This window comes from Cataglyphis hispanica, chromosome 19, assembly GCF_021464435.1.
Source record: "Cataglyphis hispanica isolate Lineage 1 chromosome 19, ULB_Chis1_1.0, whole genome shotgun sequence".
Lineage (NCBI taxonomy): Eukaryota > Metazoa > Arthropoda > Insecta > Hymenoptera > Formicidae > Cataglyphis > Cataglyphis hispanica.
In genome coordinates, this window is record NC_065972.1 from 4,035,235 (window position 1) to 4,062,749 (window position 27,515).

A 27,515-nucleotide genomic window follows, 5' to 3' on the forward strand; every position below is an offset into this window, starting at 1 on the left:
CTTTTGCTGCTCGATACTCGAAGAACTCGACCATCCGATATTCAATATTTGTTGCCAAAAATAGAGTATTATTTGAATTTATTGTACCAACATATTTATATTGGCAGTTCTTTTATTTGTTAAAGATTTGGAACTAATAATTATAAATTAATTCTCGAGTAAAAGATGAAAATCATCATTCTTGAAAGGATAATTATATAAAGTACATAAATAATTTATTATAAAAATAGACATAAAAATAGACATCATATAAATAGAAATAAGTGTTATATTAGAATAGATTATTTTCTTCTAACAGAATATATATATATATAGAATAATTGTTTTCAATATGTCAATGCTTTTGCTTCAATCGTCGCATCGTTATCATTAATAACAAAGTCAAATGTCGATTTTAATAATTTATCCAGTATTCCTGATCTATCGAATTCAAGAATAACAATTTAATCTTTAATTTTTTTCTGATCATTTAATTCCTTGATTGGGTCATCGCAATCTCGAAAACAATCTTTCTGCTGGAACTGACATGGCCATGAATTCACAAGTACTTTTGCGCTATTTTGTACAACGAGAGATATATCTTCATGCCCTTCCATTTCTCTAAGAGATCCTTTTTCAAGGAAGCTAGCGGTCAGGCACAAAGATAACTCGTATTTTAAAAATGCATGTCATTTTCTTCTATGGGTTTATGATGCGCCAAGAGTTTATGATGAATACTTTTTCGAAAGATCGTCCTTGACTTCTTCCTCTTTAGTATTAGACTCATGGGACGGACTCACGTTGGACAATTTGCTTATATCATCGCATCATATCGCGCAATAAGTGAATGGGCATTGGCCAGAACCTGTTTATTCTGGAAGTGTATGATCTTAAAGCGGGGATCCAGTATGGTGGCGATCGAGATCGAATCGATGCACTCTAAATGGTTGAATCTCTACAATTCTATCAGAATGGCTTTTCACCAACAGCTCCGTTTGTGTAATATTTTAATACTTATCGTTAGCGTAACTAATAAGTATTATTTTCGAGTCGCGATATAATTTTCGGCCGAATATTCTTGTGCCATGAATTCCAAGGGTTTCAAAATCTAGTATTTCGTAAGCAAGACATTGATCATTGTCTGTAATTCGACAAATCGTTCTCTATCATATAGAATATATTGTTCCACTTAATCTCTCTCTTGACATCGAGAAAGAGTTTTGTTTAATTTCAATTTTAGATATACCTATAAGTCAGTTTGATGTTGACGTAATTCCTTATTCATGTCAGTGCTATTTTTTTGTAAACTTCACAATCAGCCATCCTTTGTCGATAATATTATTGAGACTTTTATAGTTTTTCAGTTCGAATTTTCAGCTACTAGATTGATAGTGCGAGCGAAACAAGCTATACGCTTGTCTTAACCAAAAGTTTACGCAATAACCGTAGAAATATTAGATTTATTATTAGTTATAACTGCTAGCTTTACTGATATCGATGCACCATTTTATCAGGGCATTCAAAAGAGCACACGCAATGTAATCTAATAGTGTATTTACAATTCAATGATCTCAATGTTTCCCGATTCCAATTTTTTGGTTTCGTTTGCTATGAAATGTATTCTGATTCTCAAGAAGCTTTTACATGACTCTTCTTTGGCCCAGGTATCTATACTGATAGTTATATATAAAATTTCGTTTAGCTTTCGCTTGAAAATCTGAACTGCCACATTATATTTCTCATCTATTTTTTTTCTTGATTGTATTTTTGCTAGGAATTTTATAATGAGGCGCCAGTTCTTTCATCAGATGTTTGAAGCTCTCTTACTGACAAGTGGTATTGAATGGTCTATAATCAATGCGAATGAAGTTGAAAATAGCATCTTGGCATAACAATCTTCGTTATCTGAGGATAATTTAAGCAAAAAACGCATGAAATTAAGTATTTACAGTTATTCTTGGGTATTTAGATACATTGGATACATTATTTAATATATATATTTATCATATTTTTATTTTAATTATTGGATTTTCAATGTAAGAATATATCTCTCCGAAATAACTAGATACTTTTTCTAGAGCTATTCAATCGACCGAAATCACAATTAAGCATTCACATAACGTAGTAAGAATTTTGATTATGATTAGTCGATTTTTTGCAACCTTGCGGTTACAATTACGCTCTTTCATGTATAATAATTTCCAATCCGTTATTTTTCTTCCATCGAGAAGCTACATATTACAATAGCCAGCAGCATCGATATTTGATATCTTCATCGACCAAGCAAAGTGTGCGAGTATCGGTACTCTTACCTGTTTGATTACGAGTTTATTGTATCGATATGTTTCATTATTTGATATCACGAAAGCGCTTTCGTAATTTAAAGATAATATTGTAGCTATCAATACAGAAGACAGAAATATCGAAAGAAAAAGAACGAGTCAAGTGATTTAAATATATTGTTTATCATATCTATTAATATTTATTAATATCTATTAATTAATATGTAATATATAGTATCTGATAATAATAATTATGTTCCATTAAATTAACATTTAATTTAATATAAAATGACTACTATTCACCGTATTAATATTTAATCGATAAAAACATGCAATCCGGTTCTGTATATCAGTTTAGTAACGAGAATTTCTAATAGATACTTTCTATTGAATATTATATATAGATATGCTAACGTAATATCACGATCTACGAATATTATATACCGTGTCAAAAAAAGGATAGATAGAAAAATAACGATTTTTTACTTTCTATTCTCGATATTCGGCTTTCACGTATCAATGTGTAAAGTGAAATCGAAGTCATGAATGCCTGAAAATTCAAAATATTTGAGTCCTAAGAATCGATATTGCATTGAAATAGTTTTTATATCTTTAATATTTTATATAAATAGACTGAATTTTTGAGGATATTTTTGTAGATAGTATTTTTAAAAAGGGAGATATTTAAAACTTCTTATGTGATACATGTTTATTTATATTATTCTAGAAATAATTAAAAAAAAATATTTAGTTTTTTTTTAATAAAAACTTACATGTTATAAGCATATTATTTTGTGAAATATTAACACACTGACGTATGACGAAATTAATAATAAAAAAGGAGAGAAGTTCAGTATATATATTGACGTTTTTTGCGTCTCTAGTTTTTCATGTTTTGCCGAGTAGATATATTTGTAGATCCGGTCAAGACCAACAGTCATCGCGATCCGGCGTGACGTATGCGTGAGCCGAACTTCATGGATTTATATAACATCATTTTTTACTCAACAGGCATACATTCAACCGGCGGGTGCTTAATTGGTTGAGAGTTTCGAGACTAAGAAATGTTTGAGCTTCACTGTTTTTGAGGCCAGCGAGGTAACAGACTTGATTTACAAATCAGCGGTGCTCAGCTGATCGAGCAGCTGGATGAAAAGGATTCATCAGCGAGTGCTTTTGAAGAATGTACGGCGAAGTGAACGATATCAAGGTACGCTCGTATACGTACCGCACGTGTTCGGGTAACGTGATAGCTTCGAGCGCGACACTTATCAGTGACGCTCAAGTGAATATTTTTTTAGAGATGTTTTTAAAGATCCCAAAAATTTGCAATGGTTCTCAGAGAGCTATACAAAAATTTTTAGAACACACAGGATTCAATAGTATTTCAGGATTCAAACATTCAGAATTTCTTAATTTAATTCCTCTACAGATTCTCTCTTATTGATCCTGAAAAATTTCTTGAAACTTTTCAGCATTAACTCAAATATTCTAAGAATGTATGGAGAGTATCGAAGATGGTTCTGACTTTCTGTTCACGTTGTTTGTATTACGTGCATTATCAGTCTTTCTATGAAAACCACAATGATAGCAGGCCATCCACCTAAAGATAAGGCACCAGAGTCCACAAAAACGCATCTCAATTCAATATATTCATCTTGTTCTCATGGTCGTAGCGAAATAAAACCTCGTCGTCCTTCCCCCTCTTCGAATATTTTCTTCGCCTAATCAAATCGCACGCAAATGCGTAGTTTCGATGTAAATTGCTACACGATGGGCTTTTATACATTATAATGGACATACATCGTCGTAGCTCACTATTAAATATACGATTATTATTTTTCAAAATTAAGATAATTATATAATAAATTTATTAATTTTTTATATAATGAAAATAAAAATAACAAAATTTTTAAATATTAATTATAGGATCTTTGCAATTTTTTGAAAACTTAATTTGGCGTCCAAATTAAATTTAAACGAATAAATTAATTAAATTTTAATATATAGATGACTGTTGCCTCGAGTTTATGCAATCTTTTATAGTTTGGAATAATTATATAATTGATGATGACACATACAAATGATTAGATTGTGGGTACTCAATCACACGAAACGATGGCAATAAAAACGATGAAATTTTATCGAAATAAAAAATTGATTTCAAAGTTAAAGTATTTGTTATATGCAGTAAAATTCAAAAATGAGAATAAATATTTAAAAATGTATATCTTCTTATAGAAGTAATTTAAATAATGTAAAATAGTTTTTATCAAGATCGTATTGACCGATCGATAAGACAGACGGCACCAACGCGTGCGCGCTATATGTATATGTACATGTATGTCTCATAGTGTAAGCACCAAATAACAGTTAAGCTGTAAAAGCGCGACGATAAATAAGCAAGAGACGGGTCATCGTCCAGTGATAGACGAGATTCACGTTCAACGAGCCGTATTAGAATCGCCGTCGATTTATGCGCGTGCGCGAGGACATTGTGCCGACGATAGTGTCAATTGTATTGAATATATATTGGAATATTGCGATATATATCCCTATTTAAATACAATCTCGAGAAATAATTGTGACATTTGGAATGTACGATGGACAAGCCATCGTTAAATTTCATTTATTTTAGTTTCTTCATGAAATTTCAACAATAGTATCGAAGGTACCTCGTTATTGAAATCAAGATATCGTTATCGTAGGACGGTTTTGTGTCTGACAAGAGCATCTTCTATCAAGATAAGATTTTTATACAAATCGTCCTCGGATGCATGACGCGACAAATATCCGGGAAACACACACATTCGCGATCCATTTTTCGCAAAAACTCGATCATCGTCGTTGTCGTCATAGGATTTTCATATGACCCATCATTATGAGACGGCCGCGGTAATCATCTAGCGTGACTAATAGGACGAGCGACTTTACAGACGTTTACCGTGCTATCAGCGAACACGTAGGAGTCTCGTTTTTATGTGGGTGTGCTATACATAGGTATGTGCTGCACGTGTAATACGAATGTGTATGTAATGAGTAATTGAACGGCACGTATAAAGAGAAAGAGAGAGAGAGAGAGAGAGAGAGAGAGAGAGAGAGAGAGGAGGAGGAAAGCAAGCAACAAACATATCGTTGTGTACGATCGTCTTGTGCACATTGGACTTTATTGCATTCGTTGACTTCTATGCGAAAGCGATGGAATGAGAAACAATGGTAGGACATAGGAAAAATAAAATCCAAATTATTTTTGTATGACTTGTAACATAAATTTCTTAAAAGGGATTGTGAGAGATCCGGTTGAAATGATAACAAGATTATATAAAGCAGATTATATAATCTGTTTTCTTTCTCAGAATTCATATTTGTGGATTCAAATATATATTAGATAGAAAAGACACAGACTTTGCGAGTGAAGTGATTTATGTATATAGCAGATATATAATATAAAAATTTAGTATCTCGATATAAAGTTTACACGCGTTATCTTTTATTTACAATATAGCATTATCAGCAATCTTTAATCGAACTCTGGCTGCATTAAGTTACAACTAACTCTTCGTGTGTGGTAACAATTTGATTAATCCTGACCTAACATAATCCTGTGTTAAGATGGATTTGCTATTTTAAGCAAGCTAGCAATTTCATATAATTTTAATCCAATCACACAACAAGGTGTTTAACATGTATTAATGTATGTGCGTGTCACTAACATTAACAGAATATTAATTATAACCGATAACAGATAATTAAAGATAAACTAGACATGTGATGTCACGTACAGTACGCATTATGGTATAGCATGAAAAAAAAGGATTTATGAAGATTTAATAGCAGCAAGGAACTTTATATTCAAGTGATATATTAATTCTGACAGCTTGATATTACATGATGTTTACTCCTTGGAAAAACCTAGAAAACCTGGAATTTTCAGGAATTTTGTTTTTACCTTGAAAACTCAGGGAATTCTTATAGAATTTTATTTGAATTCTTTTTTCGATCATTTTGTTCTTATATTGCAGGCATTGGCAATCTGATTGGCCAATGATTGTGTGAATTATATGTTTCAAATATATTATTTCTCTCTTTAATTACATATTCATTGTCATAGCAAAAAATACTGAATATACAATACTGAGTACACATTTTTTAGTGTAATTCTTACAATTAATTAGAAATAGAAAATAAAAATATTATGGAAATGAGAAATACTTATCTTACAAAAGTCAGTTCAGTTCTTTTCAGTATTATTTAAATTTAATATTTAAAATTTAAGTGGTTTATTTTTCTTTTATATGAGTGAAAAGCATTAGAAAACGCACAAAAAAAAAACTTATTTTTAAAAGGTTCCATCTAAAAATTCTCTACTTTTACCTGAATTTTGAACAAATCACCTGAAAATCAGGGAATTTTTTTACAAGCTTTGGATAGATACCCAAACAGCACACAATATGATAAATATCCGTAGATATTTTTTACTATTTATTTTTTGAAATATTATGTAAATATTTTATATATATTTTATATACATTAAGAGACGAAATCATAAAAACTTTATTCGATATATTATTAAAATATATATAGATTAAATATTTTATGTAATATTTATGATAAGTAAATAGTTTATTACATATAAATTAATATTTTAAAGTAATATTTTAAAAAACTTTTGATATGATATTTATGATGAATTTTTATGATCTATTAAATCACAAAAATATTTATAAAATATTTTGATAAATATTTATAAGATATTCAAATAATTATTATAAATATTTTGTACAAACTTTATAAATATTGTATGCTGTCTGAGATTCTATATTATCTGATTTTTGTCTTGAGTATTAAGAAATAAATAATCGATAAAATCGAAATTTAATGATCATTAATAGAATCCATATATGCGCATTTCGAATTCATGCGAATCGATGGAAAGCTCTTTTCCGGAAAGATTTTCCGAACACTCTGTATAAATGCTAATGAAACGGATAGACGCTAATGTAATGCTCGCGATAAACATTTCTCAATCGTCATCGCATTCCCGCCTCGGTGATTTTTCGCGCTCCCTCGACGCTTTTTAGATCGGTGTCTCGGGTTTCCGCGGCGACCGAGATAACAATAACGATAAATAATAAATCTATGTACACGTATTCTACAATACACTCTCCGCGAGTTTTTACGCTGCGCAGATCTCGAACATTCGCGATGTTTTCGCGATGGAAAAACCGCGCACACACGGCTATTATTGAAGAAAAAATGGGAAAAAATTCGAGTTAAGCAGGTACGGACAGACATAAATAATGTCGACAAATTAAATCAACTGATATGGAGTACGTATGAGTTTGCGAATCTCAAAATTGTAACTCGCCCGGAAAAACCTGATGACTTTTTCATTTAATGACATCTTGATATATGGTGTGATCTCGTGAATCAAAGTAATTCAAATTTTTTTTTTTCATGTAAATGTCGATTTAGCGTCATTGATTTATCGTATAATTATTCTGTTAAATATATATCAATATATATATATATATATAATGTGTTTGTATTTTAAAGAGAGAAATATATTATTTATAAAATCGTGTGAGTTTTTTTCATGTTTTTCTTTAGATGCCAAGAATGCATCAACATACAAGACTACAAACTTTTGGCACACATGTGCAGCTTTATATGTCAAAACATTAACAATCGCTTGCACAACTGGCGAAGGAAATTTATCTAGCTTTAATATTTAATAAAACTTCCTCTTTCTCTTGAACCAATCTTCTTTGACATTATCTCATAATACTATTTTTCAGGACTCTGCGTACATCTGACGTGTAATTAAACCGGATCTGCGTGGGGGATTTACGGATCGCTGAAAGTACGGAATTACAGATCGACGTATAAATAACAATTAGAATGGATTACCCAACTGCGGATTGATAACCGCAGTTATCGCTAATGCACCTCCTCGCATGAAATCGCAACGCGGATTGCAAATGGCTCGCGAATTGTAAACTTATAATCGACCTTTGACGTCACGATGCGACGCCGAGAATCGTGACGCGTAGCCCGCGCGTCCGCGCATTTAATCGATCACGCTTGTGTCGATTATCTAATCGTCGTCCACCGTGACGGAACAGAATTCTCTCACGCGAAGATTCGTGTCGATACAACTGTGTGATGCCAGGTGAAAATTGGTTATCGTATGTGCAGCTGACGCAAATCCCGAAGGACAGTACGCTTCGTTCGTGCCCAATCGCCCTTTAAAGGCGCGACGTTTGACCTTCAGGAGAATCAAGCGCCTACCAAGTTGCATGATCGAATTTTGCGAATCATTTTCATAAAACTTTTCCCGCAAAATAATGACAGTTTTTCTCTCGGAAATCTCGTTTGCGGAAACTTCAATAGCGCCGAATAGCATCTCTATCTCTCTTGTATGGCACGAGTTATATCGCATAAAAATTTTCAGCTTCTTATGATGATCTTCGGGGAGCCATTCGGGTATCATTTACAATCAGTATCGTATTTTAAACCTCGTATTCGCGTCCCGTCCGTGATTGAATGAGAGGAGATGCGTCGTATCGATACTCAATCAAGCTTAAGCGTCTCCGCCGATAATTCCTGGGGCTAATTAACGCCTGTTGATTGGTCACCTTCGCCGGCGCGCCATCGCCGACGCCGACGTCGGCCAACATACATGATGATGCGATGGGGTGGGGGCTTATTTACTTGCGTTGTCGGGTCATGCTGATCTCGTACGAGACGTTAGTCTTGCGTGCGACGCGCATCGTGCCTTTCACGCTATCGTGTTCCGTTCGCGCGTCTTCTCTCCTCTCGAACATACATATCTGCGTCGCGTTCTTCGGTTTGGGATGGCATACCGCCCACCGTCATCCTTACGAAAATTCGAAAGACGCTCGCAATGATGTAGAACGTGCCAAATTGACATGGAGTTGATATTTCGCGCTAGTGCACGGACTGCGGGCCTCAGGGCCTGATGATTTCAAAAGCAAGAGGATAACTTGTCAGTGGAATTATCGACGTGACACGTGATACCAGACAATTTATTATTATTAAAAATTAAAACAGAACTTTGTGGCTCTTAGGACAATTTAAAAAGTGAGTGATACGACACGCATAAACTTACACACATTTATATGAAAGTCAAGTAACGAACAATTTTGCTGAAACAATCATCTGGAAAGGAAAGGTGCTCTTAGCGGTACGATTTTTGGACGCAGATAAATAACAAATAACAAATCTGATACCGAACTGAAATTGTTTAGTGATTCGTGAGCGATTTTTTGCTTTGTCGTTGAACGACGTGGCCGCAGAAAAGAATCGTAGATTCTCGGGGGGCCTAAATGGCACCCGATCTTGAGAAGAGGCGCCAGGAATTAAGGAGGGGCAGCAGCGCGACCTTGGACCATGTCAACGATCATCTGGGCATGCTCCTACAATCGAGCTGTGTAAACGGCGCTTTAACGGATCTTTATCGTCATGGTAATTAATATAAATTCGAGAAATTACAGTGAAATGTTTACAATTATATCCCTACGATTTTTATCGTCCAAAGAGACGAGATTTCTTTTAATTTAATTTTTTCTATTTTATAATTATATTTTATAATTATATTATTTTATTTTAATATAATTTATTTATTCTTAAATTTAATTTAATAAATATCCTTTAAATTCTTTTGAGAATATATTCTCTGCTGCAGTTAAATCTCTCTAGTCTTTGTAATATTTATAAGATTATCATTTATCGGAGCAAAATTCAGGCAGAGATTTTTCAATTGAATTTATTAAAGATCGTTTTATCGAACTAAACCAGTTTTGTTCGGTTTCCTTGTCTCTTCTCGTATTTTTTTTTTTTTTTTTTTTGCTCTTAATGTTTTACTTTAAATTGTCGGACGCAGATATCGGTTTATATCCATTAAAAAGAGAATTTTTTCTAATCTTATCTATCTTATCTAATTTGTTTAAGGATAATTTAAATTCTAGGATTAATAATGATTTGAAGAATTAGATATTTTATAATATACTTGTAATCATTTTTACTTATCATTGTAGGGCTAGGAACTTTTTTTATTTCAATGATTAAAAATATATTTTTATTCCACATCATTTCATTTGAACAGGAGCAAAATACAGGATAGCGAAAGAATTCAGGAATTCAAGAATTCTTGGCGATTTCAGAATAAGAGGATTCGACTATAGACATCTTCTTTCTTTATCAAATGCGTAACTGTCTTGCAATATAAAAAAAATCCATATCTCGCTTCTCTCTCTCTCTCTCTCTCTCTCTCTCTCTCTCTCTCTCTTTCTTTCTCATTGATAGTAACATGTGAGTTTACGTGTTATAAGAGAAATATATATATACCAGACTACAAAATTATCTTTCTGTACTCTATGGCTTTAGGCATGAAACCGTGTGTGCGCGCTTTTACGAGGTCAATAAACTCGCGACGAATGTTTTTATGCGCTATCTCCCGCCGGCATTATTATTGTTGAAAATACTCAGCTTCAGTATCATGGCTGGCCAGCGGGAAAATGGATTGTGTGCAAACGGATTTCAGATAACCTTCGCGATTCCCGATACGCGTCTAAAGGAGTTCAAGACACTATGAAATATGAGAGCAAGATATAAGGAACAAGGAGAGTATATGTATAATAAATACATTGTACGAGAATCCAATTGTTGTGATAAACGCAAAAGCGCTGAGAGAGAAGCAGATATTAGGATATTGGAGACAACTTGGACGATACTGGGAGATGATGTTGAATGATGATGAGTCCAATGTATGATGTAGATATGTACAAAAAAAATAGTAGAAAAAAACGTATTTTTCTTTATTAAAAAAACCAATTTTTTATTATTTTTTTAAATATAATATTATTTTTCTTTATACTTTTCTTTTTTGTTAACACAATAAAATAAACTAAGGTTCTTATATTTTTAATTCATTTTTTTTTCCGAAATTTTTTTACCTAATTAAAAATAATAATTACATAACTATATAGCCAATTGGAATATGAGCATTTAAAATAATAATGGTTAATTCAATTTTATTATTTAAAAAGTTAAAAATAATGAAAAATTAATTCGCAGTAATCAAAATATAAAGATATTGAATAGTTGAAAAAAACCAGATTTTGAAATAAAAAACAAGGCTTGTTTCCTTTTATAAAAAAACTTGAAAAAAAAAATATTTTTTATTTACATCTCTAATCCAATAATTAAAAATTAATATAGACAAATATTATACTTTATATTATTTTTTGTTAAGTATTATTTGTACAAGACAATTTTCGAAATTCGAAAGTTTGATTTAATTTGTCTGATGATTATATTATTCCAGAATGTCGAAAATCGAGTCTTGAAAATTGAAACTCAAGATATGAAAATTGAGAATTGAAAAAAGAAAGTTAACTCTCATGCAGCGAAACGCGCATTTTTTTGCGAGACGAATATTAATGTGCTCATATTGATATTCTTGTCACTGTTTACTTGTTGGAATGTACTTTTGAACGCTATTACATTTCGATTATGGCAATCGCATTCAGTCGGAATTGAATTAAATAAGAATCGAGCAGTGAACGAATGAAAGGAATAATTAATTAAAATATAAATTATTTATATGGACTCGCTATGTGTGTGTGAGTTTCAGATAACCGAAGATTTGAAAATTTTAAAAGTTGAAAACAACAACTGCATGTGTACAGCTAGTCTAGACAGACAGACTGTCATTTATCGAAATACAATTATTTAATCAAGAAGTCTCTAAAAAAATACAAGGACTTGAGGATCTCTAGAAAATTCTGCATTTTTTATTCGGTTTTTAGGATCAGAAAATGCATGATTCCAAAGACTGGAGTTGATAAAAAAACTATTAACTTTAATGACATTATCGTTATATCCGTGTTTCGAAATGCTCTGGATGTGGACGATCTTATGCGATAATTTCCTTGAATTGATATGTAAAAAAAAGTCTTTGGCCTATATAATATTCGTGTCTCAACGATCGCTAAAATCGCATGTAAACACGAATGCGCGCATACGTGGCTCGTTAACGGCGCGCTGTATACATAGTTGAATAACGCCTCTAATTCGTTGGATAACATGCGCACAAATACATATATGACAGTTGACTCAATTGGCGGCGGATTGATAAATTTGATTAGGCCAAACCAAACAAACTGGTTTTTCGAGTCAATCGACAACAAAAGCTTAGCGCGCAATTAAGCGTTTAGCGACGTTTCGCAATGTTTATTCCAACTTTTGTGAGGCTACAAATTTTAATTGACTTTTAAAAACGATAAAAACAGTTTAGTGTTGTTACAATATTAAGATCACAGTATAAAGTTTTTTAACAACAAAACAAAATTTGTCAATTAATAATAACAACGAACAAATAATAATAAGAGGTATGATTATATTAAATAAAGAAATTAATATAAAAGAAAATTATTTATATATTATTTCATTTTTATTTAATGTAAAATAATTCAGCAAAGTAGCTTTTTTTAAAATTCTGTTTAAAGCAATTTCACTGAAGTTGCTTTCTTAAGTCAATACAAAATACGATAAATTTATATTTACATTGATAAAGATGATTAATATAGTCAATTAGTTGTTAAGGCAAAGATAGATAGCCTCATCTATATCCAAAAAAAAAATGCACTTTGATATTCGACATTTATTTTTCGCTTTTTAAGCAATTGTTTTGATGGATTTATAATGTAAAATTTATTATTATTATTTTGTTATAACCGTATACGGAAAATGCACGCTAATAACAATATGGAAAATATAATTATCTTTATTGCTATTTAATGATGAAGATGGAAAAATTAATGGAAACTAAATAATTGAAAAAAATATTGGAAGATTTTTTAAATTTAAATTATGTTTCTTATAAATTTCTATATTATTTTACACATTATTAACTTTTTTATTGATAAAATTTTTGTGTTTTTTTGATAGAAAGAAGATACGGATGAGGTATATAATTACCATCACTGAAATTCACGCGGCAATTTGAATATTAATCGCGAGAGAAATTCCAATGCTCATCAATCGGAATTCATCAACAAGCTGAAACGCTTCTGTTATCGTTCACAAGGATCTTGGCTGTTCTCCTTTTCATGAGCGAGCCCGGACTATATGCCTGCCTATCGTTGAAATCAGTGTCTCGTTATCGGGACAAGTTCGAATAGATACACTCTGTTCTTACCGATAAATCCACCGTCTCATTTCTAATCAGTCATCAATAATCGATAAAATTTACCTCGCTTCTTTGTCTTGTATTCTTTCGCGTTATAAACACTACGATCCGCTTTGGCTAACACAATAATATTCTCTGCTCTTTTATTTTTTTAACTTTCTTTAACTGTTTTTTATTTCTGTTTTGTAATATATATTTCTTTAATTTAACTCTAATTTAAAAATTTTTACATAAACCGCTTTAATTCTTCCGTTATCTTCTTATTTCGATTTTTAAGGATATGTCATTTCAAAACATTGAAGTTTCACTATTCTTAAGCTTTGTAATTTTCGTTGACTTCATAAAATTTTCTATAGGACAGTAATAAATATATCGCGACTATATATCTGTGCTTTATTTCTTTTGGTATCGGTGCAGAGCAATGTCAAGCTTCTGGAGACTTCGGCTCCTTATCTGGACTACTTAAGTAGGCTATCAGAGATGCCATTAAGTGTACACAGACTGTCATGTGAGCGCAATGAACCATTTTGTCGGAACCCAAGGAGATTGCAAAATCTGAGACATATCCTAAAATGAATCTAGTACATCCCAGAAATGTCTTTCTCTCTCTCGCTTGCTAAATAATGTCCAGCAAAGAATAAGCTTAACTGTGGATTGCAAGGTGACTTTATAAAACTCTAGTGTAGTCTTCACATATTGAAAATCATGTATCCAATTTATTTATCTTTATAAAATTACTATTTATTATAGAATCATCACACTATTTCCAAACGTACAATGTACAAGTGTAAAGATCTATTTATCTATGATTCATAAAACTCTACTATCTATGGAATAAAACTAGGATTATCTGTTTTAGAATTAGAATGCCTCTTAGACGTTTTTCGTCCTTCACGTCCTGCCTGATATTTCGATCGAAGACGTATAAGAAATCCACCGATAACATCGGTAATCGACGAATTAACGCGTCTGTGTCTCATGGAACGATACCATCCGGCCGCGACGAGGATCGACCGAGCATCGATCCGTCCGTTCGTCCTTCCATCCATTCGTCCTAACGATATATCCTTGAGACTCGAGAGGAGAGGCGTCGTAGTTAGCGCGCTGGCGCTCTGTTTGCCGTATAATAGTAACGATGTTTATCGATCCTGTTATCGAGGGTACACTCTTTCTCTCTCCTCTTTTTTTTTCTGTCCAGTTCGAGGACGCGAGGCTAGAAGACGCAAATACTAAAGAGAGCCCTAATTTGTCTTGGTGGGTACCCTTCCACGTGGACGCGCGCGCGCACAGACGAGAGGACGATAAAGAGATACATTCACCTCTACCGCAGGTGTACAGAGCGTTCTGTCGTGTTTATTTATCGACTGGCGAGATTGCCAGGGTATAATTAAAACCATCGGGCGTCACTATTTACGAGACCTTCGCGATTATTATCTTTATGGCATTGCTGCTTGATTATGCTAGCTATGTAGTGAATGGCGCCATTCGAAATATTCAATGGCTGTGATCGGTCTGCATGATGTTTAAAAGAAATGCAGAGGAATTTGTAACACTTTTACTTTACAAATCCAGGTTTAAAGTGAATATTATAATCTTGCCGATCGTTATCTTGGCAAATAATGTCTCCGAAACATTTGGTCTGTTTGTTTGAACAATGATTGTTACATCATTTTTCGATAATACAAATAAGTTGACTCGCTAGATTGATATAAAACTAAGTAATAAAAACTTGTAGCTATTTTTTATGTTTAAATATAAGCTTTATGGATAATAAATTATTCTTAAAATAAATGAAAAACGAAGAAAAAGAGTGTATATTTCTGGAATAGATTGCGAAAAGAAAGAATAATAATTGTTACAACTTGACGTAATGTAATGATTGGCAATAATAGCAGCAGTGGTTACGTTAGAAAAGAGAAAGAAAGCGAGAGAGAGAGAAATGAGATTGGAAACCGACAGCCGGGTCGTTGACATCGTCCCGTGATTTTCCTCGACGTTCACACAGATGCATAGCTGATGCAAGTGTGTGCATGCATCGATTACGTGCCCACCCCCTATGGGTCGCCGGGGCGGAAGGGGAGAGAGAAAGAGAGAGGGATGAAGAATCGAACCCCATCGCCACCAGTTGCGTCCGCGATTGCAACTTCACCCCACGCAATTATCCCATCCAGTAGTCGAGGTGGATCTATAGATAGATCGTCCGACATTGCTCTGCCTCCTTCCCTCTTACTCTCCCTCTCGCTCCTTCTCGTCATTTGTATCTTTTTGTCCCTCTTTCGTTGGGGCTCGTGTGTTTCGTATTTTTCCCCCTTTATCGCTCCCCGACGATGCACACGCACGCCGGCTCTTCATGCACGACGTGTAAATCGAGAGTCGGTCTATCAATGTTGCATCGAATGGTGTTTCGTGTCCGGGGGATTCGGTTTTATTGGTAATGAAAGTCCGAAGATAGATTCAAAGATATGTATAATTTTTTTCATCATCATGCATATATAATAGTATTATATTCTGTAGTATACGATTTTTTATAGTGTTTTGGATCTTAGAAGAAAAGAGAAGAACTTGCTGAAATTTTGCTTTGAAAGAAGTGAAAGAGAATTTATTCTGAAGATTTATGGCAGTCTGTGGAATTGAAAATTCATCAAAAAATTCGGCAATTTAAAATATATTAAAATATATTAAATATATTAAAAATATTAAAATATAATGATCTGAGAATCTATGAAGATTTGAAGAATCGCATTTCGATCTGTCTATTTCTTAGATTTAACTTTCTATCTATGTATATTTATGTTTGGCATTTAATTTCTTTTTATATCGCTTTATGAACGGTTAGGAATGATACCGAAAATATAATCACTTAATTCTATCCTATAATTAAATTGAGTGTAGTTATTGTTCTCATGTGACCTATTTTGAGAGAGCCGATTATACGGATTAATCCATCTTTTTCTAATATATTATAGATTTTCAATTGATAGGAAGATGATGGAGTATTGATGTAAGCTACATGAGAGAAATTCGACGCAATGTAAAAATGACATATTCGTTCTTTATCTAATTGATTAACTTGATCATCTGTCTTACGTTTATTCCAGTTAAGCTAAAATTCAGTGTATTTTTTTTTAGGTAGTAATGCAGGTGGCATATCGTCGACGGTGACAGCATCGTCTATCTTGAGAAGCACCGCAACTACAAATAATCGCGCTCATTCCACAACTAGGAGGGCGATCAGTCATCAGCAACGACAACAGCAGCAGCAGCAACGACAACAACAACAGCAAAAACAATCTAGAGTTTCGCTGCCGTCTTTTGGTGGCATCACTGTAAGGAGTTCGGATGACCACGGACCTAGAACGGGTACGACACAAGACGAAAACTCGAACGATTCCGGTCTTGGCTCCGAGGAACGTCAACAGCACTTTAACAACGTCAACGTTAGTACTTAATGATAAATGATAAGACAATGATAGGATATTGCCAAACCTCGACCAAACGATTCAATTAATCTTACTAATTATGCTGTATATAACTATACTAAGCTATATGCTATAGAGTCCTAGCTCTATAACGCATCTGCTATATAAAATTGTTAATATAATAAAATTAAGTATATCTCTAGAAATTTTAGGGGGCCCGTAAACTTGTTTTTAAATTTCTTACATATTTTTGCTACGTATGAAAAGTTACGAAAAAAAAAAAATCCTTTATGGAATGTTCAAAAATAATATTATTTTGAGTAGTTTAAATTTTTCCGCAGATAAGAATTTGTTTGCAAGTTATTAATCGAATCTAATAATTGATTCCAACATATTTCCTTTGTTTTTTTTCTTTGCTGAAAGATCGGAAGAAGAAGAAGGAAGAGTTGACGGGCCCCTATATGAGCTTCGCACTTTGCTTATTCTTGCTACGGTTACGGCCTTGAGTCTCCTTGTCGGTAGAAGCCAGATGAAGTTATTTAATGTGTTCACGAGGGTACGCGTGATCGTCATCAATATCATCATTGGAGATCGCCGACCGCTCGAACGGTAGTTGAACCCAGCCGAGTTCTGATTCGTTAAATTAAGTACACAGACGCTCACGCACGTATGGGGTGTCTCTTTCGTATCTATCATTTCAAATAGCTTTTTCTACAGTATCGAGCGGAAAATGATGCTGAGTCGTATATTAAGATATTTAATATTGATAGAATTTTAATAAAATTTTAATTTAATATAAGTAAATTATAATTTTTAATTTTAATTTAGTTTAATGATACACAATACTTATATAATATTTTTCATCGAATAAAGATTCACTAAAGTAAAATAGCGGAATTTTTATTAAGATAACCATTGCTAAATTTTATATACTCCATACATACATATAGACATACTTATGCGTGCGTGTGGGTGTAGAAATTTTAGCATTTCTTCTTTCATATGTACATCTACTGATTATTTAACGAGATTTTGTACATGTATATCTATGTCATGAGTCGATCAATATTCTATTTATTTCATCAGTCTTGGAACGGCGTTGGCGAGGAGGACACAAAAAGAAGAAAGATGGACATCAAGCTGGAATCTGAGGATGCGAACTTCGCGTTTCCAGAAGTGGCTGCCGGAACTAGTCCTGACAATAAGTCCTTGACGACCAGAACCACCGCTAACGGGATCGGTTTGGGAAGTGTATCTGGTAGTAGGACCGCAAACGGTAACTCCGTGAACAGAATCGTAGGAGTGACCAGACCTCGACCTGCCTTGGGCGTGCTGACTAAGAGGACATCGACCGCTCATCAGGGGCCTATCACCCTCACTTCGCAATTGTGTATGTTTTTAGACAGATATGTAGAATATGTTGTAGTTTTTAATTTACTTCTATATATTTGATAGAAATATTAATGAATTTTTTTGGAAGGAGAGAAATTTACTAGATTTTTTTAAGAACTTGAATTCTCTCAATTTTTTTTTAGTCTTTAAATTACTTAGTTACTTTATTTTAGACACATTTTAATAAATAATAACGTTCTCTTACAAACGAGATTTTATTATTGTATACTTGATGCAATCATGTACGAAAATTTCGCACCTTGGATTTTCTTGCAGACTCTACTTATCAATACTAAGTATATATTCGGCTGAGTTACAACCAATGAAAAGACTTGTACATTTTATTGCATCTCATAAAGTTAGTCGTTCTGAGAGAAAACGTTTGTCTTGCCAGAGAGCGAGAGAAGAGATGAACAACTCGTTACTTCGCATTGCAGAAATCGCGTATTGTCGCCTTCAATGTTTTGCAATAAGAACAAACTCATCTTAAATAAATATATTTTGGACGAAATTATATTTTTCGCCGATAAGTTATCTCTTTCGATTCGGGAATCATCGCTCTTTCTTTTTCTCTCTTTTTTGCGTAGTGATAAGTAAGAAGACAAAATATAAATACAACATGTAAAATTTGATATTTCACTTTTTGATACCAAATATAGGTCAAATAAGCACGGCTACAAAGTATTTTTAGTCAACGGATAATAAAGCCTTGTCTTATCGTAAAGGATTTAAAAAATTATTCCTGACACATCGATTAGTAATGAATTAAAATGTTTTATTATACGAGCTTACTGATAATAATATAAATTCTGTAAATTAATTTAAAATTTTAAAATTTTTTATGTTTGAAAAATAGAAATTTAGGATTTTTAGAGCTTTGAATCCTTCAAAACATGGGGTTTAAATTTTCAAAAAATTTTATTTGTCAAGTTTATTTGAAATATAAATTTTTATAATTTAAAAGGAACAAAATTTTTTCTTCTCAAATGAATGAATCCAGTCTTTGTTTTCTAAATCCTTAAATCTGAAGAATTATTATTAATTTGTGTCATATGCATAATACATGATTGGATTAGTTCCAACACCTGTTTTCCTTTGGCGTTTCTCCAACAGACCAACGGTCAACATTACGCTATCAAAAGATCCCGCCAATGTTTAGCACTCTCTATTTATTTACACCTGCATCTCTCATAAATTACTTCCTAACTAACCTGCTGTACATTCCTCAAATAGATTTAGCATTCCGATCTGATATTGTTTACGATCTTTTTTTCCATTTTCCAGCCAACATCTCTGTCAATGGTAAGACTCAACTGCAGATTGTTTGCCAACCTGAGCAACAGCATCGAGCTCGTTATCAGACGGAGGGCTCGCGGGGAGCAGTAAAGGACCGTAGCGGAAATGGCTTTCCCATCGTCCGATTGATCGGCTACGACAAACCGACGACTCTGCAGGTATTCATCGGCACTGATCTGGGCAGAGTGGCGCCGCACATGTTCTATCAGGCCTGCCGAGTAAGCGGCAAGAATTCCACACCGTGCATCGAACAGAAGATTGATGGCACGATTGTTATCGAGATTGACATGGATCCTGCAAAGGATATCACCTGCGATTGCGTCGGTATCCTGAAAGAACGTAATGTTGACGTGGAACACAGGTTCCCTCAGGAGGCCGGGCTACTTCAAGGAAGAAGTAAGAAGAAGTCGACACGGTGTCGCATGGTCTTCCGTACGATTATCACGCACACTGACGGAACCACAGAGACTTTGCAAGTCTGTTCGCAGCCGATAGTCTGCAGTAAGTCAAATACAACGATTGATTTTTTGTTTTTATGCTTAGAAAAGTAAGCAAATTATAATTTAGAAGAAGAAAAAAGATAACAGAATTGTGTCTATATACATATAAAAAAGATACATTAATATTTCAAACTAGATAAAATTCTTGGATACAATCAAAAATCTCAGGATTTATTCGTTTCTCTTATTTCATCGAATTTGTATGTTCACAGCTCAACCACCTGGAATCCCAGAGATCTGCAAAAAATCTTTGACATCCTGTCCGTGCACCGGTGGGCTAGAACTCATTATACTAGGCAAAAATTTTCTAAAGGATACCCGAGTAGTCTTTCAGTTGGATAATGATGATGTTACGAGTTTGGAACCGCATTGGGAATGCACCGTGCTGCCGGATAAGGAGTATTTACACCCGGCACACTTGGTGTGCGTAGTACCGGCTTACCGCAGGCAGGATCTAGCACCTACGGAAACGGTCACCGTAAAATTGTATGCAGTATCGTCTGGAAAGACCAGTGAACCGCATACTTTCCTTTATACGGCCGCTTCTACTCCCCCGCAGCCATCTATTGGCAAACTCGAGTCCATTTCACCTCCACTTGGGAACGGTGACACTAACCTGGTCACATCTTCATCTGTGGTGCCACTAGCTACGGATGTAGCATCCAGCAGTGAGTTCAGTTATCAAATAAATCTTAATAATTTCTTGATTTATCAAATAGACATTTTTTGGAAAATAAGTAAAAATAAAATATGTATCTTTCTCTCTTTTTATTTAACCAGCTCTAATAACGCAAGCAGCTGTGGGGCCGGCGAGCTTTTTAACCAATCCTCCGACTCAGCCGCAACAAACCACCTCTTCAGCAGATACATTGAAGAATGACCCCAGTCCGCCACCAGCGGGAACGTCTCAGGTGATTCCCGTAATGATGTGGGCGTCGCAGTCTTCGAATTCGCCCCCGGACGTCATGATGCCACCCCCGGTGCTTGTGACTAATTCTCTAATGAATCGACGATCTTCATCGAGCCTCCAGCTGATCCTGCCAGACAACTTGAAGACGGAAGTATTGGATGAAAATAGTGAGAATAGTATGCTGAGTGACAATAGCATGCAGAGTATTCCAACACCGACGGCAGCTACGAATGGACCGACATCTGTTGCTTCTCCCCTCCAGCAATTGGTTAACGAAAACTCCAGAGAGGCTGCGCCTTCGCAAGCTGATATTATCAGGACTGTCGCTAGCAACAGTCCTGTGCGAGAGGCAGTGAGTGGTCTTCTTGGAGTAGTGGATTTAATATGTAATCAGCATCCTCTGTCAATGGTGAATACACATCATCCGACTTCGTTTGGAGGTGGGTGCAGTAAAAATTTGAATAATTTGTTGAATACAGTATATATTATAAAATAAGATTTCTTAAATCTCCACTCAATCAAATCTTAATTATTTTAATCCTTAAATTATAAATTAAGATTTTAACAGCTTTAATTCTTTTAAGTTAAATATTTTTGTACTAATTACTAATTGCAGGCATGCATGAGCCAACTCAGGTCCCAGTTCTCAGTCCCCATCGTCTCAAGGACACCAATGGTGTCTTGCCAACGGAAAATAGTACCAATGGAGCAGCTCTTCAAGGTGCTGGCGTGGTGGATCTTCGCATGAAACACCATCACCATCAGCCAGACTTTAGCACGCTGTCTAGTTTTACCAGCGCTTCCGGTGCACAGCCGTTATCAGCGCCGAGCAGTCACGTGGTAGAAAAGTATCTGAATCATATTGAATCCTCGGTGGCCACTAGCGAAGAATCTGATAATCCAGAAAACGAATTCGCTATTCAGCAGCAGCGGACTTCCATTATCTCAGGAAGCGGTCAGCAATCGGCGGCGCCTCCAGGAATACTGACTACCACAGGTACATATGATGTTTATCAAAATATATGTATCAAAAAGCAGTACAACTTTATATATTGTTTAGGAACTCTCTTTGCGCTTTTTTGTATTATAATTCTAAAATATTATATGTTTAATTTTAAATGATAAATTAAAACTTTCTAATATCTTTGTGAGAAATTTGAGATTAATTTATAATATTGATATACGGCAATACTTTTTTTCAGGGCAAAGTTCAGTAAATGCTTTAGTAAACTCAGCTGAACAAATGGTCTCTCCATTGCGAGCTGTAAATCCCAATCAAACCGCAATGTTGAGTCATGTGACAGCTGAGCACGAGGCAATCGGTAGCAGCCAGCAGACTAGGACTAGTCCACCGATTCCAGTGAAGACGATGCTGTTGGAGGCATTGATACCGCCGCAAACGGTGCAACCATTGACAGCGGCTACAGGTGCGACATCAGTATCGCCTGCAACAACAGTGGAACAAACAGGAGAGAGTCTGCTAACTACTATTAATGCAGCATTATTACCACAGTTGCCAGAAAACCAAGTGAACGCGGCAAATGCCACATCGAATTCTACGGTAAATATTTATTTAAGATTATTATTAGAAAAGGTATAAGAGATTCGACAGTGAACATCGAATTCTACGCTAAATATTTATTTAACAATATTAGAAAAGGTATAAGAGATTAGACAATGAAGTTAAAATCTTAGAAAGCTGATGGAATGTCCAAAATTAAAATTTATAACTTTGAAATAAAAAAAAATCAGAATCTTAGAAGAAAATTTAGAATTTTGATATAAAAATTTTGTATTTTAGTATAAAATTTTTTAAACCAATAAGCATAAATATAGATTCGATTTTGTTTTTTCAGGTTGCTGGCAATACGATGCCAGCAGAACATATGCAACAGCAGATTCAAGGACTCACACAGCAAGAAGTGGCCGTGATGCAGCAGCAGGTACAGCAAGTAGAACAAGTAGTAGCACAAGCCCAACAGCAAGTCGAACAAGTTGTCGCGCAAGCGCAACAACAGGCAGTCCAAGCTGTGCAACAGGCTCAGCAACAGGTGGTCCAGCAAGTGGTACAGCATGCCCAAGTAGTGCAACAAGCGGTGCAACAAGTACAGGCAGTGCAGCAAGTTCAAGCCGCTCAAGTAGTGCAACAAGCGGTGCAACAGGCAACTGAAGAAGTAGTGCAACAAGCAGTGCAACAAGCGACACAGGAAGTGGTGCAGCAGGTTAGTAATAATTGTAATAAACTCTTTTAATTTATTATAAATATATAGAATAGAAATAATTTATTGGTTCCCCAAAGGGGTTGCAATTTATACATTCTGCTCACTCTTCTCTTGTACCGACCCTTGCGGCCTTACAAACTACTTTTCCCCCCTCCCTTTCCTCGTTTTACCAACCTCTGATCCTTACTTTTCGCCTGTTTATGACGCCGAAGATGTCTTGACTCCGCTGACGCGCCTGACGATCCGCGACTGATCCGATCGACGCGATCGATTTGATCGATGCCGACGATCTCGATCTGACGTCGATTGTCGAAACGATTGATCTCGATGCCTGGATGAATCCTGCCGACTCTGATCGCCGATGGATGACGCGACGCGATCGGATCGGATCCTGATCTGATCTTCTTCGACGATCTGATCGATCTGACCTGATGATCCGCATTTCGCTGACGCGTCTGATCGCTGATCCGCGACGCGTGATGTTCTGATGATTGCGCGATCTGCGCGCCGAATGCGCGCGATTGATTTCGATCTGCCGCCTGGATGACCCGGATTTCGCGCGAATGCTGATCGTCGAACGATCGACTGTGATTTCGCAGCAAGCTGTCGAATGCGACGATCTGACGACCGACGATCGACGAGCGTCGATTTGATCCGATCTCGATCTGATTCGACTCTGACGCGCAAGCGATCTTTGATGCTCGACGATCGGATGCGGATCTGATCTGGCGATGTCGATGCGTCTGACGCAAGTTTGATCGACGCGACGATTGATCGTCGATGAGATTTCGCCGACGATGGATCTTCGGATCCTGATTGATCGATTGATGCCGATCTGATTTTCGATTCTGACGATGCCGATCGATTTGATTGCCGACTGAAATGCGCGACGCGAAATCCGCGACGATTTTCGATTCGATGCGCCGATGATGAAGCAGAGTCGATCTGATGCTAAGCGAAGTGATGACGAAGCCGGATCCGCAAGAGTGGATCTGATTGATGGATTTCGATTGATTATTTCGAGATTTGATCCGGATGCGATTTTGAGGCGACGCTGACGCTCGATGATCGCCTGACTGATCTGCCGATGCTGATCTTTGATTATCCTTCGCTGACGACGCGATGAGCTTTCGCATGCCGATGCTGCCGATTCCGCTCTTTGTCCTAATCTCCAAACCAACATCTTTGTCTTCTTCCATCATCTACATTCTTTCTTTCATTCTCCCTTTACTCTCATCCAATCTTCTCTTTTTGCTCTTCCTATTCCTTCCTTTCACTCCTTTTCCTTCCTCCCTGATCCAACTATTCACACATTTTTCTTTGAGCACATGTACTATCTGCCTTCCCTCTATTTATCGGACACGGAAACCTATTATAAATATATATGTATATATATATATATATATATATATATATATATATATATATATATATATGTAGAGAAATACTAGTATATAATATTAGTATATAAAAATTTCTAAATTTATTGAGAGCAATCTATAAACGTTAATTATTAAAATTCACATTTCTAAATTAAACTGATTGATCGACGTCACGAAAAATATTTCAGGTTCAAGCAGTACAGCAAGCTGTTCAGCAGGCTCAAGCAGCCCAGGCTATGCAACAGGCGGTTCAGCAAGACATCGGTTCCATGTTGAATCAGCCTGCAGGTTTTGTAGCAGAAGCTAGTTCCGCTTTAGCCAGCGGAGCCGCTCATGAACCCTGTCAGCAGCGTCTGACCACCGCGGCTGAACAAGCCATCAACAACGTCATCACCAACGCCACGAAGGACATCATCAACAATCGGCCTATCACGACGACCACCGCTCACGCGATCATCGCCACAAAAAATATTCTGAACAGCGTGGCGACGCAGAGCGCGCAACTGATGAACAATACAATGGAAGTGATTTTGCCGAAATCTCCGTCGGCGCAAAACAATATCGTCGAACAGGTCGCCAGCAAATCACCACCGGTCGCACTTCCGGTCACTCCAAATCGCCAGGCTGTGAATGCCCCGATTCCCAATCCTGCCGCGAATACCGCGGTCAACAGAAAGCCGGAGGATGGGATGCTGCCTCAAGAGCTTACTTCGATGTCCGAGCACGATCTTCTGAGTTACATCAATCCCAGTTGCTTTGAGCAACTTCCACAAAGTGGATTCCTCTTGTAGTACTGCCGCGTTCCTCGCCAGAGGCAGAGGTGAATTTTTTTACAGTTAATTTATTTCTGATTAATACAAAAGTTTAAAATCTGTCTTTGTATCCTGCATTTAGCTCTGGGAATACATAGCTGCCTGATTTTAAAATTATTTATTTGCTTTGGAACGTGTTTGCAACGTTAATATAGGATTTTAGATATAGAGGCTTAGGCTACACAGTATATTTTTTTGATATGCAAATCAAAATAATGCGTATCAAACATTTCAGTAATTTTTATCAAAATTGTTTATTTGAAAACTCAACAAACTCAAAAATTTTTTAAAAAGATGATTAAAACAATTAATCTTGCCTTCTAAAATGTTTTTTAGTGAAATGATTTAATATGTAAATGTTTACAGTGTTACATATACTTGATATGCATACTATTAAATATTATTGTAATACGTTCTTTTGATGCATATATTCTACTAACTTATTAGTATACATATTAAAGAATCAGTGTAAACTAAGCCGGAGTTTAAACTTGTATGAATAATTAAGTTAAATGTGAGATACAAAGATTCAAGAATGCTTAAACAATTAGAAACTATTTTATAAAAAGATAAACAATATTTTTAAGATATTTACGTTTTTAAATTTTAAATTATTCAAAATCAATCTTAATTTTCAGGATCATCATATTAATTTGATGCCGACGATTATATGCTATATTTATAACATGTGATTATTTTTATAGAAGAAAAAGCAGAAGTACTTTGTCAACTTTGGGGTTCACATTTAGGGTGCATTCAGAGAGACGCTATTAACGCTACCAACCATTGTTCATGGAGCCAAAAATTTGTTAAATGCCTATAAAAATATTTAGATCTAATAATTGCGTTAGTATTACTATCTAGCTCCGCGAACAGCCTTTAGCGCTAACTCCTCGAACGCACTCTTATTATATAAACGTTTCTCGAGATTTTTAATATCTGAAATAATTATAAAATTGCTCGATTCGTGAATTGTCATTTTTAGTGAATCCTGAAATACTTGATCTCCGAGTTATTGAAAATCTTTTGATTTTTATAATTAACTTCATTAAATTCATTTAACAATTTGTGAGAGATTAGACTTTTTATTCAAAGCACTGTATAATAAATTTCTTAAACATCCAAAGTTTTCGGAGATACTTCCGGATTTTCCTACGATTCACATGAGAGAAACGCTGCAAGTCCACAGCGGCAGCTCATTTGAGATCGAGAATTATTAATGTTTAAGTGTAAGACGGGCCCCCAAAAAGGGCGACAAATTGGATGTTTTTTCTCTTTCATCTCTTTGTCCCTTTTATGTTTTATCTTATATAAATGTTGTTGATTATCTTAATAATTCATTATTTATCTTGGCAATGTCTCATTGCTGAGTACTTTTTTGCATTGCAAGCTGTCTTGAGTTTTATTGAATCTTGATATTCTATTTTATTTTTTTTTATATTTTACATTCTCTTTTATTGATAGTTTTTGTAGAAAAATGAAGGATCCTAATTTACTTTCCTTCTTAATATTTAGTTATTTATTAATCTCTTCAAATGTCATACTTTTTGAAAGTATTACAAATAGTGCATTGGAATAATAGTGACATTTCAAATTTAATTAATCAATATCTTAATCTCAATGAAATTAAGAAATTAATCGACGGAATTAATGAAAAAAAATCTTGCTAAGAAAAAAAATAATGGATTTGGCAGAAGTATACATGTATATATTAAATTGGCTACTTATACGAATTATAACATGATTAAAATTATTAATAATTTGATTTTATAGCGAAAGAATGGATCATCTCGTCGCTGTGGCCTTAACATGTGTCTCATACATATTTCGTAATGTAGAATATGTATATTGTTTGATAATCTAAGTTTTTTTTTGTTTTCTTCTCCTTTTCTGTTATTTAGTATATCGATTATGATAATAGAGTTACGTGATTGCGTTAATCTTATCATTAGTTGATAGACGAATAAAAATGACAGAGTGAAAGAGTATTGTGTGTGCGCTCGCGCATGTATGTGTAAAAAAAAAAGAGAGAGATTACGTTATGTGTGTATGTTGAAATAATATATATAAATATATATATATTATATAAATATATATTTTTTACGT

The 27,515-nt window shown here is 34.8% G+C and overlaps 1 protein-coding gene across 6 annotated transcripts in view; it reads left to right on the forward strand.

Moving 5' to 3' along the window:
- Positions 1-27,515, forward strand: part of LOC126856616 (nuclear factor of activated T-cells 5) — a 33,239-nt gene that overhangs the window by 3,977 nt on the left and 1,747 nt on the right. Inside the window, exons 2-12 of one of the 6 annotated variants that reach the window (XM_050605282.1) lie at positions 8,060-9,749; positions 16,606-16,913; positions 17,982-18,285; positions 19,572-20,084; positions 20,296-20,751; positions 20,864-21,433; positions 21,610-21,990; positions 22,196-22,554; positions 22,850-23,215; positions 24,786-25,417; positions 26,048-27,501. In XM_050605282.1, the coding sequence (XP_050461239.1) occupies positions 9,611-9,749; positions 16,606-16,913; positions 17,982-18,285; positions 19,572-20,084; positions 20,296-20,751; positions 20,864-21,433; positions 21,610-21,990; positions 22,196-22,554; positions 22,850-23,215; positions 24,786-25,388 (3,999 nt within the window). In that variant the 5' untranslated portion in view covers positions 8,060-9,610 and the 3' untranslated portion in view covers positions 25,389-25,417; positions 26,048-27,501. Of the gene's footprint in view, positions 1-8,059; positions 9,750-16,605; positions 16,914-17,357; positions 17,505-17,981; positions 18,286-19,571; positions 20,085-20,295; positions 20,752-20,863; positions 21,434-21,609; positions 21,991-22,195; positions 22,555-22,849; positions 23,216-24,785; positions 25,418-26,047; positions 27,502-27,515 lie in introns of those variants that run through there. The other 5 variants (XM_050605283.1, XM_050605284.1, XM_050605286.1 and 2 more) reach the window with 5 other exon arrangements.